Source organism: Chamaea fasciata, unplaced genomic scaffold (genome assembly GCF_029207755.1).
Source record: "Chamaea fasciata isolate MVZ Bird 193981 ecotype frontalis unplaced genomic scaffold, bChaFas1.0.hap1 SCAF_2, whole genome shotgun sequence".
NCBI classification, from domain to species: Eukaryota; Metazoa; Chordata; class Aves; order Passeriformes; family Sylviidae; genus Chamaea; species Chamaea fasciata.
In genome coordinates, this window is record NW_027094087.1 from 2231738 (window position 1) to 2247101 (window position 15364).

Genomic DNA, 15364 nt, shown 5'->3' on the forward strand with positions numbered 1-15364 from the left:
TTTCGTTCCTGCAGGTTGGTGAAGATGGCCTTCAGATCTGTGTTGAGATATGTGGATGTGCCCTGCAGCTGGACCTCCGTGAAGATCCCAACATGAAAAGTCTTATTTATAAAGCAATCGCTCATTTTCTGCCAAATGACCTGGAGATCCTCAGAATTTGTGCCCTCTCCATCTTTTTCCTGGAGCGCACCTTGGAGTCTTACTACACTGTCGAACACTTGTATAAATGTGCAGATGAAGAGTACAACGAGTGCACTAGTTCTGTTCAGAACCGCGTGCGGTTCGAGCTGCTGCCCATCCTGAAGAAAGGATTGTTTTTCGACCCCGAGTTCTGGAATTTCTTGATGATCAAGCAGAATTGTTTAGCTCTACTGGGGGATAAAGCCTTGGATGGCTTGAGTGAAAGTACACTGGAAAACTCTCCTGCAAACACGGAGAAAACGGCAGAGTGCAGGGCTCTGGGTGAGGAACGTGGCTGTTTAACGGATGTCAGCAATGGGGAGCTTGAGCCTGGGAACTGCTCCGGAGCCCGCTCCAAAGGGAATGCCAGAAAGAACCACCAAGCTCTTGAGGCGTCCAAAACGTTGGATCAGACTGAACCAAGGCACCGCTGTGTGATCTGCAACAAGGAGTTCCTCGGAGATCACATAGTGAAGCACGCACAAGCTCACCAAAAAAAGGGCAGCTTCTCCTGTGTGCTTTGCACCAGGAAGTTCAGGCAGAAGGGACTCATGCTGAAGCACTTACGGAATCACGTCAGGAAGATAGAAAGGCAGCATCTTGCTGCAGCTCTCGAGGCTGGTCAGGAGGCTCCTGCTCTTCAGGAAGTGCAATGTTCTGGTGTTTCTGTGACTCTTGAAAATGGGAATTCTGAGGGTTCCAAAGATACCGAACCAGAGGCTACAGTAGCTCCGAGTTCTGATCAGGTCCAAGAGGAGGTTGAGAATGCAGAACAGGTTTTAGATGTAGTGAAAAACCATCTAAGTGACCAGGATGATGCCACTGAAAACAGTAGTGACAGCTGTTTCAATAATGTTCCTGATGCTTTAAGTACAGGGAGTTTGCCTGAGGACAATGAGAGCTCCACTAAAGAGTCACCCGTTCTGCATAAGGTAAATGGAGTGTTTTGCCCTCAAAAAGACGTTGATGCTCTGGATGAGGAAGGAACCTTTAAGTGCCCTGCTAATGGTTGTGCTAGAGTGTTTAAAAAAATAAGATTCCTCAACAAACACGCCAGAAAAACTCATCCAACCGACCTGAAGGTGCAGCAGCATATAATGAAATGGAATAAAGGAAAATGCCGCTTCTGCCAGAGGAAATTCGCTGATTCCCAACATTTTGTAGACCACCTGAAGAGGCACGTGTATCCAAATGTTTACTTTTGTTTACACTTTAATTGTAATCAGAGGTTTAAGCTGTCGACTGAGCTTGCAGAACATACAAAAAGTCACAGTGTGTTCAAAGCTCAGTGCAATTTCTCAAACTGCTGTGAGCTATTTGAGGAGCTCCCTTTGCTGTATGAACACGAGGCTCAGCATTATTTAAATAAAACCCCAGAATGTTCAGAAGATGCAGGTGAAAAAGATTCTTCAGATGATCCTTCAGAACTCTGTAGTTACCAAGACAACGATGAATCCGTTAACGAAAAAGAAACTGTCGATTTACCAATTCCAACCTGGAAGTCAAGGAAGGATTCTGCAGAACCAAAGACATACATTCAAAGTGTAGAGAAGAAAGCAAATAATGTAATTCACAATGGAAATGAAAGCTCATCTGAGGGTAGTGCTCCAGTTTTAAGTTTGACAGACCAAAAGACACCTGCGTTACAGCCAAATCCTGAAAACTGTAGTGTTGTTAGTGACCAACTGGTCAACGGGCACAGTGACCCAGATCAGACATCATCCAGGGCAGCCCAGATACCTTTGGACAGAGTAGCAAATGAAACAAGGACAGAAAACGGGTCAGTGTTACCAGTTTTACAGAATTGTCACGATGCCCCACAAAATAATGCTCCCGTGGCCTCGCAAGTACCTTCTAAACCAAATCAGACAACAGAGACTACTTCATACGGTGTCATCCTAACGAAACCCTACGTCAGACCGTTGCCTCCCAGCTACCTTGATGAACGTTACATTAGCATGCCAAAACGGAGAAAACTTTTGGCTGAGGAAGTAGATGCTTACTCTGAACAAGACAAAATCTGTAGCAAATCAGAAAGATTTAGATGTGGCAACTGCTTGACCATCTACTGTAATTCAGAAGCACTTGAGGCTCACCTTGCACAAAAGAAGTGTCAGACGCTCTTTGGATTCGATTCAGATGATGAAAGTAAGTCCTGCAGTCCTTCCCTCTCGGTTTCTTTGGCAGTCAATAGCAATCAGAAAGTGGGTATTGAAAACAGGAATAGATAAGACAGACACTAACTAAATCACGGTACTCTGTGAAATTGGAAATTGAAACTGGGCATGCTGTTCAGAACAAGGAAGAGGTGGTGAGAATTTGTAGGCAAACTAATGGAAAAGACTTCTGACAAAACAGAATGGGGCAATTCAATCAATCAGTCCTTTCCTTGCATGTTTGAAACTGAATATGGTGAAAACGTAAGCATGGGTATGCTAGATGAAGGAATTATTTACATTCTGATCTTTTGTGTTTTACAGGTGCCTGATTCAATGTTGTAGAGAGAAGTATCAGATGAGGAGTGGTGTAAGGAAACACTACGTGGAGCAGCATCAGTTTGTTTCCCAGTTGGCCTTAATCATGAAGCAGTCTCCAATTCCTATAGAAAAACATGACCTTGATAAAGACAAAGCACATTTTCTAGACAAAACTCACAGAGAGGAGTAATAGGAGCTCTGCAGGTCTTGAGTCCAGAAAAGTTGCTACAAAACCCCCAAAGTACCAGTTATCCAAAAAAGCCATGTTCATTCCAAATGTATGATTGAAGCTTAATGGCACAGCTTTTCTAGCACGAAAGTTGAAGGACAATGAGGCATCGAGGTGAGCAGGCAGAGGAAGCAGAGGTGTTCATTGCCTTGTGGAAATCCAACCAACCAGTTCTGAAAGCTGCTTTAGTTTGTGTGGTTAGTGAGTGTCTGTCCACACAGCTGAGAAGGAATCATTCAAGGAAGTGTTACGTTCTTACCTTGTGGATAAATACATAAAGAATCCATGCATTCTTTTTTTTTTTTTTTCCCCTCAAAGTTTGAATGTGTGAGTCCATTACCTGCTCAAAAACATGGAGTTTGTTTCATAAACTTCTACTCAGAATCCAAAGAGGAACGTGGAAGGAAATCTTGAGATAGATGGGATGCTGGAATAGCCAAAAACTTGAAATACAGAACAAGCAGGAAAAAGTGAGTTGCTGTGATACGGTGTGAGGCTGGCACACAGTGGAAATCAGATGCATGCAAGAGAAGCCCTTTGCAAGGCTGAGGTAAAAGTGTCCTGTGAAACATCTGCTGTAGGTGTGGGAAGACCAGCACAAGTGGTAGATTGTGTGGCTATTAGCAGCAGCTGATGGGAGCAAATCCAGAATGGTGGGAGGGTTAAGCTTGCGTTTCAAAGCAGAGTTAAACTAATATTCTGCAATAACAGAGGTAATTACAATTGCTGTTGGTAGGACCGACAAGAACTTGAGCAGGTAAACAAAAGCAGAGCACATCAGGTTGGAGGGAACAAAAAGGTCAGGAAGAGCCTGTTTCGCATCTGTGATGTTGCTGAATGATGGTGGGCCAGCTCAAGACTTACTGTCTAGGAAGGAGAAAAACAGGGATCCTCAATCCTGAAGACACGTTGCAGTCCTATTTAGTAGCATCCCTTGAAAGGAGAGCCTTTCCCAGAGGCTGCTGAAGGAGTTAATTAAATGTTAAGCACTTTATTCACAATTCACTGTTCACAGAAACAACCACGATGTGAAGACAGGAAATAGGAGTCCTTCAATTCTATATGGAAAACTGAAATACAGAGGATTTTGAAACCAAAAAGATGCCGCTGTAATTGTTGGTCTTCCTACCCTAAGGCAGAGGTGTGGCAAACATGCACATTGTCCAATTACTGTGCTAATTTATCCTCTGATTTATCTCACGCTGTCTTGCCACGTAATATTTTTTTTTTAATTAGGATCCTGTTCTATGAAAATTGTAGTGGGATTGCAGGCAGGGGAGGCAAAGAGGTAAAAACTGATGTTCAGAGTCATTCCAGAAATGTAGCACAGCCCAGAGCAACTGTTCCTGCTCAGCTGTCACTGAAGAGATCGTCACAGTGTGTGCAGGGCTTAAATCAACAGGTGGGTGAAAATTCATGTGTAAAAAATCAGGGGGTGCATAAAACCCCCTGTTCGCTGTAGCAGCGGCTCACTCTCGCAAACCCAAGGGTTCCTCTGTAAGATTGGCTGTGAAGTAGTTCTGGATCACCAACTCAATATTCAGCAATGTCTCTGCTAATAACCCTCTGTGGAAGTGAACAGGTATTTGCATTGATTCCGCTCGCTTTCCCCTTCCTGCAGGGCAAAAAGAATGCAAATTCAAAATCATGCTCTTGAGTTCTAGGAGAGTTTTGCCTTAACTTTGAGTTGGACTAATGTAAAAGGTTATAAAATTATGATCACAGGTATGTGTGCATTACATGAACCCCAGTTATGGCCCACTTCCAGAGATTAGTATGATGTTTGAGGCACCAAAGAATTTTTTTTTTTTTTGCAATTGCAAAAAGCCTGATTTAACTGCATCATTCATTATATATACATATATACACACTATATATAGATTTACATGTATAAATACCTTAAAAGTTTTAAAAATAAAGTTAATTGGGTCCTTATCAGACAAATGCACTTTCAGATTTTTTACCTTCAAGATACCAATTAATTTTTAAGGACCCAGGTACTGTGTTGAATGTTCCCAGGCTCCCCCTTCTTTGCTTGACATTGCTTCAATATATTTGGGAAAAAACCAAAAAAGGTTCATTTTAAAGTATCTGAAAACTGAGTCAACAAAGATACAACAAAGATGTTTGTGTAAAATCCTTTTAATGTACCTTTTAATCTTTGGTGCTTTTTTTGCCTTTTCCCTGGAGCTCCATATGTTTGAAGATGCTTTTAAAACATGATTGAGCCTTGTATTATCTTTGGTTTAAGTGTATGGATAAATGCATCTGTGTACATGCATAAACTGTGACCATAATTTTTTGTACCTGCATTAAAGTAATTTTTTTGTTCAAAGATGCTTTTCTGGGACACCACCATTTGTTTCTCTCATGTATTCAGTGTGTACACTCTGGAGAACAGGAAATATGAGTTCTCACGTAGGTGAAGATGAGCATCACCTAACAATTATCAGGAATCTGTTAAATTGGCTTCAAGTAGCAAGTGGGTGGTAACGTTTTAAAATAATTATTTTCACTTCAGAAGACAACTGCATTTTCTTTCAGCTACTCTCTGATACCTGTTGGTATTCTCAGATAGTTGCAGAATTAAGCAGCTTTAATCAGAGGCAAAAAGATAGTTGGATCATGTGTGGAATAATTCTGATCATGTGTGGAATAATTCTCCATGCTTTTTAAGGGTTCTTTATTCTCTTGAGTATTGCCCCATACTAAGCCTGCAACTTTTAAGGCTGAAAACAGGTTACAAGTCTTGAAAGCTGGAGGGTTTCTGGCTGATTTTTTTCCCCCCAGACATTCAGCATTGTGTGATATAATTGGAAATCCTTGAAGGTGGATGCATCACTTTGATTCAATAAATCCTGAAGCACATGTGTAATGAAAGCCTCCAGCTGCCCTAAACTGCCTGAAGTTATACATGAGCTTAGGAGCCTTGTTGGATCCGAGTTGGTGCAATGCAGTGCTCATAATTGTATTTAACAACATTCCTCCCGTTGGATTTGAACTTTCCTTTAAGAGTGTCTCCTCTAACCCTATCATGTTTCTCTGTGAAGGTCACGTCGTTTCTAATTTCAAAAATCTGCCGCTCGGTGTAGGCACCTTTCACAAAGAAAAAAAAGGAATACTGAAAGTAGGTTGCAAGTGGTCATATCTGTGGGGCAAGGTCACTGGTACTTTGGTTATTTAGCCATATTCATTAAAATTATATGAATTGTATAGTTTGGATAATTTATAACATTAAACTTGGTGATTTTAATATCACATGGAAGGTTCAGCTGTACTCATTTCTTTTATTGTTTAACACCAGTGCTATGGACAAAAGACCCAAAGGGGGGTGGTAGTGTTACTATTTTCTTAATTTATTTGGTACTGTATAACACCTTTCTGATTAAATGCAATGTATGCATTTTGGGACTCTTAATTTGTAAAAGCTGTTACAGGTTCAGCAAGAAAGGAAATTTGTGCTTCCTTGTTGAATGTTAAATTATTTTACTTTGCATTTTATATAAGAGTACAAATTAAAACTGAGCCATCAAACTGCAATAAATCTACAGTAGTGTTTCATTTTAAAAACCTTTTGTACTGTACATAGATTTGTTCAATAAAACATTGTCTTTGTTGTTGATAGAAACTGATCTTGTCTTTTGGAGAATCACTCTGGAAATGCTGCTGTGATGTTCAGAGCTGCTGTGTAATGTTTGGTACGTGATGGTTGTGTGGCACCTGTGTGAAGAGGCCAGGTCGTGATGTTCCAGGTGTGTGGATATTTGGATTTGAGCAGACCAAGCTTCAACATGGGAGCAGCAGTTAATTCCTAGGGCTCCAAATCCAAATCCAAATCCAAATCCAGCTGTTTCTCTGCTTCTGGTTGGTTCTCAAGTTCAGACAGAAAGACAGTGCAGCTGATTTTTTCTTTTGCTTCACAAAGTTCGATACTGCCATCTGAAATTAGTGGGTAATTTAGATTTCTTATTCATAGCCCTGTAAATTCCTAGGGTCGTTTGACTGCACATTTTGACTGTCTTCTGGAAAACTTTGGATGTTGATTTTTTTTTTTTTTGTGTGTAACTTCAAACTTACCTTTATTTCCTACTTTGAATAATTTTGACAAGGTCCTTGCCTGGGGAAGTTAAATGTGGGTGTAAGGGTAAGAGGCCTCGGGTACCTTTTGCCAGCAGAAGTATTTATCAAAATGGCAATGTGTACACAAGCCATTTAATAAATTCATTGTTAAATATATTAACACCGAATATAAACTTCTTTGCCCCTCCTCAGATGGACAGGAGAGAGAAAATACAACTAAAGCTCTTGTCGTAACTCCTTGAATTACGCCAGCAATTTATTGTTACAAGAGTGCTGTTCACCTTTTGGTTTATATAGGCTAATAATTTCCCTGTTTCTTCCCCTTTGGGAATGCCCGTTCCTGCTCAATGCTCAAGTCAATTAAAAGTTTGAATAAAAACTCTAAAGGGAATTCTGAGTTATGAGAAAGAGAGAGAGAAAAAAAATGAAACCTACTTCTGAGATTATCCCCTTTCCACCCCCATCACCTCCAAAGGGGTAGCACTTGCAAAGTAAAATAATATATTAATATATTATAAATAATTATAAATAATCTTGTTGAAAGCACAGCAGACATCTCAATCTAATTTTCCAAATGGCATCCTGATGGTTTTTTGGTTTGGTTTTGGTTTTTTTCCCCCTGAATTCCGGAAGATTTGGATAGCTGTTATTCCTTGAAGGCTGCAAATCTAAATAAAGGTTTATCGAAACATAGGCAAAATGGAGCAAAGATAATTTATATTTCTCAGAGGCATTGTCTAATTTGTAGTTTGCATGGTTGATACTAATCAAGAATATTAAATCAGCGTACACGTGAGGGGAAGTTTAGCATAGCAGACAGTAAGCATTCTAATGTTAAAACTTTCCAGATGCTTCCAGACTGAATTTTTATCTGAATGTTGAACTTCATGGGCAAATTTTGTCCAGCTGTTTCTGGCTTGTATGGAACACACTGCTGCAGCTCAAGAGAACAGCTCTTAACTCAGCTGCACGTGTGTTGGTTTTCCCTCTGCTCAACCTGGGACATCTGCACGGACTTTTTTAGATCTCAAGGAAGGAACAGTCATCTAAAATACTGGGATAAGGGGTGTGTTCTCTGTTCCCATCAGCGTCCTGTTGTAGCTTTACCACATCTCGAGGGCAGCTCTGAACAGCGCCCAGCATAACGATGAGTTCAGTTGTTTGTGCAAAAGCATCATCAGTAATTCAGACGTGCGTCCTTACAGAATCTGAGTCTTTCTGGGATGTCACCCCTGGCTGGCCATGATGTCCCCAGGACAGGGATGTCACCCCTGGCTGTCCCTGAAGCCCCCAGGACAGGGATGTCACCCCTGGCTGTCCCTGAAGCCCCCAGGACAGGGATATCACCCCTGGCTGGCCATGATGTCCCTGAAGCCCCCAGGACAGGGATGCCACCCCTGGCTCCCGGGCGTTGCTGGCTCACATCCTCTGGCCGTGGACCCACGCATCCTTTCCACGGCGCTGCTCTCCAGCATCTCCCCGGAGCTCAGCGCTATTTCCGGGCGGGCTGGCAGCGCAGGACACGCTCAGTTACGAACTCTGCCAGTGTATAATCCATGAGGGATACACCGGAGCTGTCCCCGCGGGGCCCCGCGGCCGTTTCCCGGTGCGGAACCTCGGTGCCGGCCGCTCTTTCCAGCCGGCGCCCGGCGCTGCACCGGCCGCGCCCGGCGGGGCGGCCATGGCGGCCTCGGGGCTGAGCGAGCGGGAGCGGGCCGGCTGCCGGGACCTGCTGGAGCTCCTGCACACCGACGAGCTGCTGGCGCTCACCGACACCGTCACCAACCGCCTGGTGCACCCGGAGAGCCGCCAAGGTGCGCGGGCAGCGGCGGCCCGGGGCCTGCCCCGAGCCCCGCCGTCGCTCCCCGGGCCCGGCGGCGGGCAGGGCCGGGCCGGGGCTCGCAGGGCTCGGCCGGGGCGGGGGTCGCCGCCGGGAGCCTTCTCCTTCTCCTTCTCCTTCTCCTTCTCCTTCTCCTTCTCCTTCTCCTTCTCCTTCTCCCGCGGCTTGGCCGCTCGGGGCTTGGGGTTGTTCAGGCCGGGGAAGTGGCGGTGGCGACGGGCTGGTAGCGGATGTTCAGCTGTGCGCGCATCCCTTCCCTCGCAGACCCCTGCAGGGAGCTGCGAGCACGGCCGTGCCCTGAGGGGTTAAAAGGATTGGAAGCTCTGGAGTGTCTCGCTGTTGGCGTCAGTCACGTTTGCTTTCGGCTTTTGAAAGGGTGAAATACGAATCTGCATTGAACTTCCTTTTTTTTTTTTTTTTTTTTTTTTTTTTTTTTTTTTTTTTTTTTTTTCCAGGACATTTCCAGTTGTGACCATCCCCTGTCACTTTGTTTAGATTTGTGTCATGAGATTGTATTTTTTTATGTGAGTTTCCTGAGGCCGCTGGGATTGTTGCCGTGATATTTACACTCCCTAAACCCTTGAGTATGTTTCCTGTGATGTAACTAAAATCTGTAAGACTTGCCCAACACGTTTCTTTAAAAGTTCCTTTGCCTGTGTTTTGGTTTTTTTTTCCCTTCTTACCTTTTTTCCCCTGCTTTTTTGCAGCGCTTGTAGGTTACATGAAAGGATTTTTGTGTTTTACTTTAGCTTTTCTGGTTAGATTTGAGGTTTTTTAAGGTCCCGTGTTAAGTCCTAGGCTCAGTTCAGGTGGGAACTGTCTGCTGCGACTGCTTTGAAAGTGATTTTTTCATGTTTCCTCATTCTGCCGCGGAGCCTCGTAGCTGAATGTTGTTTGTTGTTGCCATTCCGTGCGCTGTTGTTGTGCTAGGACGCATTTTCTTGTGAACATGGGAGTTGTCATCGCATTGGTGCAGAAATTAAACAGATCTAATTCCATTTCCAGCAGGCTTCAGGAAGGAGGTGGAACCTCACTTTCACAAACTGCTGTGCGTTGCTGAAACACTTCACTAGAATTCTTGTCCAGGAAGCACATTTGCAAGCCTTTGGTCGTATCCTGTGTCTGATACGATGAGATTTCAGTTTACAGACAAACTTTCAGTCCCTTCGTGTCCTGTCACCTTGTCTTGTACAGTGTTCGGAGGTCAGGAGTTTAAGAAACGGCTTAGCCTCGTGGTTTTTATCGTGAAAGAAGCTAACTCTTCACTTTTCTTCCTTTGCAGAGGCCATTCAGGCCATTCTGGTGTACAGCCAGAACGTGGAAGAGCTCCTGAGGCGCAGGAAAGTCTACAGAGAAATCATCTTCAAGTATCTGGCGGCGCAGGGGGTCGCGCTGCCTCCTTCCTCGGAGAAGCACGTCCTCATCGAGCGGGCCAGGCAGCTCTGGAGCGGGCAGCCCCCGGCTCGGGCCGCGGAGCCGGGCCACGGGAAACCTCCTGCGCAGGTCAGTGCTGCTGCTGCAAAGCCTCTGGGAGCTCAGCGCTGCTTCCACCGGGGCAAAAGTGCCTCTGCACCTCTAGGAAACTCCCGAATCTTTTTAACTCTTGCTTGGTTTTAGTTGGGTTTGTTCGGTTGGTTTTTAAATTGCAGCATCTGAAGGTGTCTGCTCTGTTTTCCCCCGCAGTATTTGAACCTCTGATGTGTCGGGGGTCTTCTCCACGCTTTGAATTTTTAAATTGGCCTGTAAGCTAAAACAGAAGGTATTCACGGATAGTTTTGTGGGTTCAGGGGCAGCTGAAAACAGTATGAGTGGCACAGAAATCCTGCAGAGGCCCTTGTGAGTTTAGTGAGTTTATATATTGATAAAATGTGCAGTTTCCAGCAGTGGGCAGGTCGGTGCCATTTGTTTTCCCTTGGTATTTGTAACACTTACTACAGTGTAAGGAAATGTGTTTTGGCAATAATAAGTTACTTTGAAGTTAAAATCTTTGCCATTTAGCAAATCCTCGCGGTGTGATGAACTTTAAGGGGTTTATTTGTGGTTCTAATTGCTGTAGTTCAAACCGGCATGGGCAGCAGCCCCACCTCCTGGGCTGTGAGAGCTGTGTCTCTCTTGAGAACCTATTGCACTGAGCTTTCACTCAGGGATTAGCTGATGTCACTTCAGATTTGGCTGAGAATAGTTTTCAAAACGATTTTCCATGTGCGTAATTCCAGAAAAGAAAAACGGTTTCTCTTAGCAAAGTTCTGTGGTTGACGGTACATAAACGAAGTGCTTAAAACACGTAAATTTAAAAGAAAGTCAGTTGGTTTCTTTATTACTTACATCTTTCTTTGCATTTGTTTTCTCTTAATTCTCATTGAAGAAATGGGGAAACCTGAACCTGTGTAGCAGAATTGGAAATTAATTTCAACTTGTGATGAAACAAATACAGCATTTCTGTACAGAATTCTCCAAACTTTTCACGCTTAATTACTTAATGCTTATTACACAATTTAATACTTACTAGACTTTGGTGTTAGGAAACTTGGCATTTAATTTACTTCTAAAAAAGTCTTGCTGTCAAGTCATAAATACTGAGAAATCCTAATAAGTAAGCGTACATTTAGTTCCAAAAAATGTACTTTACATCCTTCCCCTGCCCTTTTTCAGTAGAACTGGGGTTTTCCTCTTTGTTTGTAAAGTGCCCAAGCCCAAGACACTGAAGCACTTTCTAGGTATAGTTCAAGGATCCTTTCCTGGCTCTCTACATTAGATAATCATGTTTGTAAAAATAAACGAGATTTTACTTTGGTGCTTCTCTTCAGGCCCTCTGGCTCGGAGCACTTAAAAGGTTTAATATAATTATGTGCATGATTTGGTGTTTTTCTAAGTGATAATCTTGCTAAACGGTTCTAAGAAAAAAAAATTTGCTTGACTGCAGAGTCTTGGAAACGGACAGAGGCCACCACAAGATGATGTTGGTGGTCTAGGGGGAGAATTCTGCCAGTGGTACTTTGAACTCCTGAACTCTCAGCACCCTTTGGGAGCAAAATCTGAAGAGACGTGGGGACCACAGCATTTTTGGGAGGATGCCAAGCTGAAGTTCTGTTACAACACTGTGGAAAAAAACGTGGAACAGTACGTGGGCGCAGACATGGTGAGCCTGCGCCTGCTGTCCTTGGTTAAAGAAGAATGTCTCCTCTTCAACCCCAATCTGCATTCCAGTGGCCTGAAATGTGCCATCTCCGCTCATGGATTGGTGCTGGTGGCAGTGGCTGGCACGGTGCACAGGGACAACGCTTGTTTGGGTGTCTTTGAGCAAATCTTTGGGCTCATCAGCTGCCCTGTGAGGAATAACACCTGGAAAATAAAGCTGGTCAACCTTAAAATAGTGGGACAGAACGCTCTGGAGCCTGGGATGCAAATGGAACAACCTTCCATAAAATACGAGTCAAACCAGCTGAGAGAGTTCTACGATGGGAATGAACTGACTGTGTTTGAACCTCAGAAGTTCTGAACGTTTTGTCACAGCTGGGTGAGGGCTGGGTTGTTGCTGCCATGCAGTTTCTCCTCTCTCAGTAAGATTTGCTGGGTGGCAAGCTGAGGTGCAGGGTGTTAACACAGGTGATGCTTGTGGGCACTTTCCAAGAGCTAACAAATATTTCGTGGGTATTCCTTCAAGTTTTGCACTGTCATTAGAGTGGAGTTGGGTTACTCATGGTTGCATTTAAATATGGATTGGCAGCAGTGTGTAATGAAGGGTTCACAGACTGCAAATTCTCTTCAGGACACCAGCTGAAACTCTTCCCTGAGCTGTAGCAGGAAGTCATTGCATCTGGCTTTTGAAATTTGGGAGAGCCAAGTGTCTAAATGGACATCTGAGTCCCAAGCAAACCAATAGAAAACCCAAACCAAAGCGCTGTGAATGGAGGCAGCTGCTGTGGGTGTTGTAAACGTGGTAAAGTGGGACAGTGCAGGGAACTTGGCATGGCTGAAGTCTTTTTTTTTTTTTTTTTTTTTTTTGCTTCCTGTCCTTTTTTCTGATGGTTCCAGCTTTGTCCTGAATGCACACGGATTGTTCTGTCTGTGTCCCCAGGCAGACAGGATTGAGGTGGTTTCCCATTTCTAGCCCTGGCTGTCTTGGATCAAGAACTCGATTTCAAAAACTTGCAGCAACACTGTATGAACCAAATTCTCTGGTAGTTATTTTGTGTATAATTACAACAGAGTTCTTAGTACAATAGTTGTGATTTTTGTATGTTTTCTCAGAAGAAGTATTTTGTTTACTCTGAGCTGCTTTATTACAGGCACTGAAAGTCCATTTGTTACCACTGGGTGGTACCACGATAGGTCATGCTAAGAAAATTACTATTTAGCAACTGAAATTATTGCCAGTGTAAAACTTGATTTTTTTTTTTACTCTATTTATTTATAGGGGATTAGAGGTGAAGTCTTCTTTTTCTGCATCCTGTTTGGATTGTTTTGGAGTTTTGTTTTAATTTTCTGGCTTCATTATTTAAAGTTCTGGAAACATAAACATTCCCCATAACTTCGCAGGACTGAAGGAACTGTTCCCACGTTTGTCATGGTAAAGTGTGGCTGGGTGAGAGGAAACAAGAAGCTTCGGGTATGCACAGAACTGATTTTTAGGAACAGTCTGAGTCTTGCTTTCTCCTCCAAGTGATTTCTAAGCAAAAGTTCAGACACTGTATTGGGATGTTCTTTCTCAATAAACAGCTGAGTTGTGGCTTCTCATTTTTCTGTTGTTTATAAAAAATATCCTTGCTGAGAGTTCCAAATTCGATTTTCAATTCATTGTCACAGGCGGAGTCGTTGAAGAGTAGAAAAACATTAACTGTGGGGCAATTTTTAGCTTAACTTTGACTTTAAGGGAAAAGTTAGGACTTGTTTAAATGGAGCTGAAATTGTTTCTGGACTTGTTTAAATGGAGCTGGACAAGTTTTCAAAAAGCTGAAATATTTACAGGAGTGATTTCATCCCTCTTTTTAGATGCTGCTGTTCAGAGTTGAAGTAATTTAATTGTTGATTTACCCTTGGAAGCACTGGACATTTTAGTTGGATTTAGGAGATTGAAAAAATTAAAATTAAAATGAAAAATCAAGTAAAATTTTTTCAAAACTGTTATCATCCATTTCCCCGTTTCCTATCACAACAAATATTTTCAATAACAGTTACTTATGTCTGTCACTACCACTGAAGCTGCAATGCTAAATTTGTGCCTTCGAGATCTCTCTCTGGTAAATATTTTGATAAAAACCCAAATTCTGATTTGTAGCAAAGCATGTGGAACTTTCTGGATGTTAAACAGTGGAAATGACGTCCCTCTGTCCTTTCTTTGAATGCTCCCCATGAAATGAAGGTTTTAATTGTATTCAGGAATTTGTAAAAGGTGTCCAATAGTCTTCATCTGTTTAGACTTTATAATTTTTTATTCTGATGGGTTTTTTCCTGTTATAATTGTCTTTATTATGACAGGAAATCTTTGATGTTCCCATGTCACACGGTGCTTCTGCTTCTTTCTGCATTGCTTGCTGTTTTCTTGCAAGAAATTATCTGTCTCAGTAGTTTGTTCTTTTTCCCCTTAGAGTTAGATATGGGTAAACTCTGCCAGGTGATAAAATTCTGTAAAAGGAGAAATGCAGGCCTCCAGTAAAGAACTCAGCAGCCATAGAATTTTACTTTTAGCTCGTGAAAAATACTTCCGTTTTCAAAGCGTTCTGAAAACTTCTGCGGCTTTGAAAGTTTCTTTTCTTTTTCAGAGTACAAAGTGGAAATGTGGAGTTAAAGGTGGGTGTAACTGCAGGAAGTGATGACGGTGCTGTGACCATCCCTGCTGCCTGCAGGAAATCCAGGGGCTTGCTGGAGTCTCAGCAGGTGACAGGAGTGGCCTCTGGGTGACATCTGGTGGCAGATTCATCACTTGCCCGGAGCTGCAGTCTCGAGGAGACAGTGCACAGCAGGCTGCTTGATCCCGCTCCTTGCTGGCAGCAAAGCCCTGGATTTGCCGGGTTCTCCCTTGCCTTGATCTAAAGGAAAGCTTGAAGGGGATGATCCCTCAGCAGAAAGAGAACTAAGAAACCTCCTATCTTTCCAGGAGATCTTTCAAGAAATGCCAAAAATACAACATTCATTTGGCTTGTTGCCAGTAGTAATTGCCCTCACAGAAACTCTGTAGAGATGTGGGCTAGAACAAAACAGAGATTTTTGTGAAAGTGGTGTTTGTGCAGAGAGGCATCTGCTGGAACGGGCAAGGGGTGTGTAATTCCTCTTTGCTGCCCTCTGAGAGCATAAATTGCAAGGGAAATAACATAATGTTGTACATGCTGCCATAAATCACTTATTTTATAACCAGTAAAAGCCTGAGTTGCTCATCTAGATGAGGTTTGGGTGCGTTGCCAGCATTTTCCTACATAAGACTACTGAAAGGAAATGGTGATTTTTAATAACTTGACTGTGATTTAACAAAACAGGCTCATCTTTGATATCTGAGCCTTCTTCCTCCTCGGCTGCTGAAGTCTGTTGTCCCAAATAATGGACAGGAGCAGCTTTGAGATC

General features: G+C 43.0%; 2 protein-coding genes across 2 annotated transcripts in view; both read left to right on the forward strand.

Annotated features, from left to right (window-relative positions):
- Nucleotides 1-7150, forward strand: part of ZNF654 (zinc finger protein 654) — a 30698-nt gene extending 23548 nt beyond the window's left edge. The window contains exons 8-9 of the mRNA XM_066207720.1: nt 15-2328; nt 2661-7150. Of these exons, the coding sequence (XP_066063817.1) occupies nt 15-2328; nt 2661-2668 (2322 nt within the window). The 3' untranslated portion in view covers nt 2669-7150. The remainder of the gene's footprint in view (nt 1-14; nt 2329-2660) is intronic.
- A 1491-nt stretch (nt 7151-8641) lies between these two features.
- On the forward strand, nt 8642-13543 carry CUNH3orf38 (chromosome unknown C3orf38 homolog). The gene is made up of 3 exons (XM_066207731.1): nt 8642-8780; nt 10089-10309; nt 11730-13543. Exons 1-3 carry the CDS (start codon nt 8648-8650, stop codon nt 12303-12305), a joined length of 930 nt encoding a protein of 309 aa, XP_066063828.1. The 5' UTR covers nt 8642-8647; the 3' UTR covers nt 12306-13543.
- Nucleotides 13544-15364: the final 1821 nt, after the last annotated feature.

Bases quoted from the DNA above. Each gene is read 5' to 3' on its own strand.
- CUNH3orf38 (XM_066207731.1), top strand. From the start codon at position 8,648: ATGGCGGCCTCGGGGCTGAGCGAGCGGGAGCGGGCCGGCTGCCGGGAC. The intron at 8,781-10,088 runs GTGCGCGGGCAG...CTTCCTTTGCAG, and splicing joins GCACCCGGAGAGCCGCCAAG to AGGCCATTCAGGCCATTCTG. The intron at 10,310-11,729 runs GTCAGTGCTGCT...GCTTGACTGCAG, and splicing joins ACGGGAAACCTCCTGCGCAG to AGTCTTGGAAACGGACAGAG.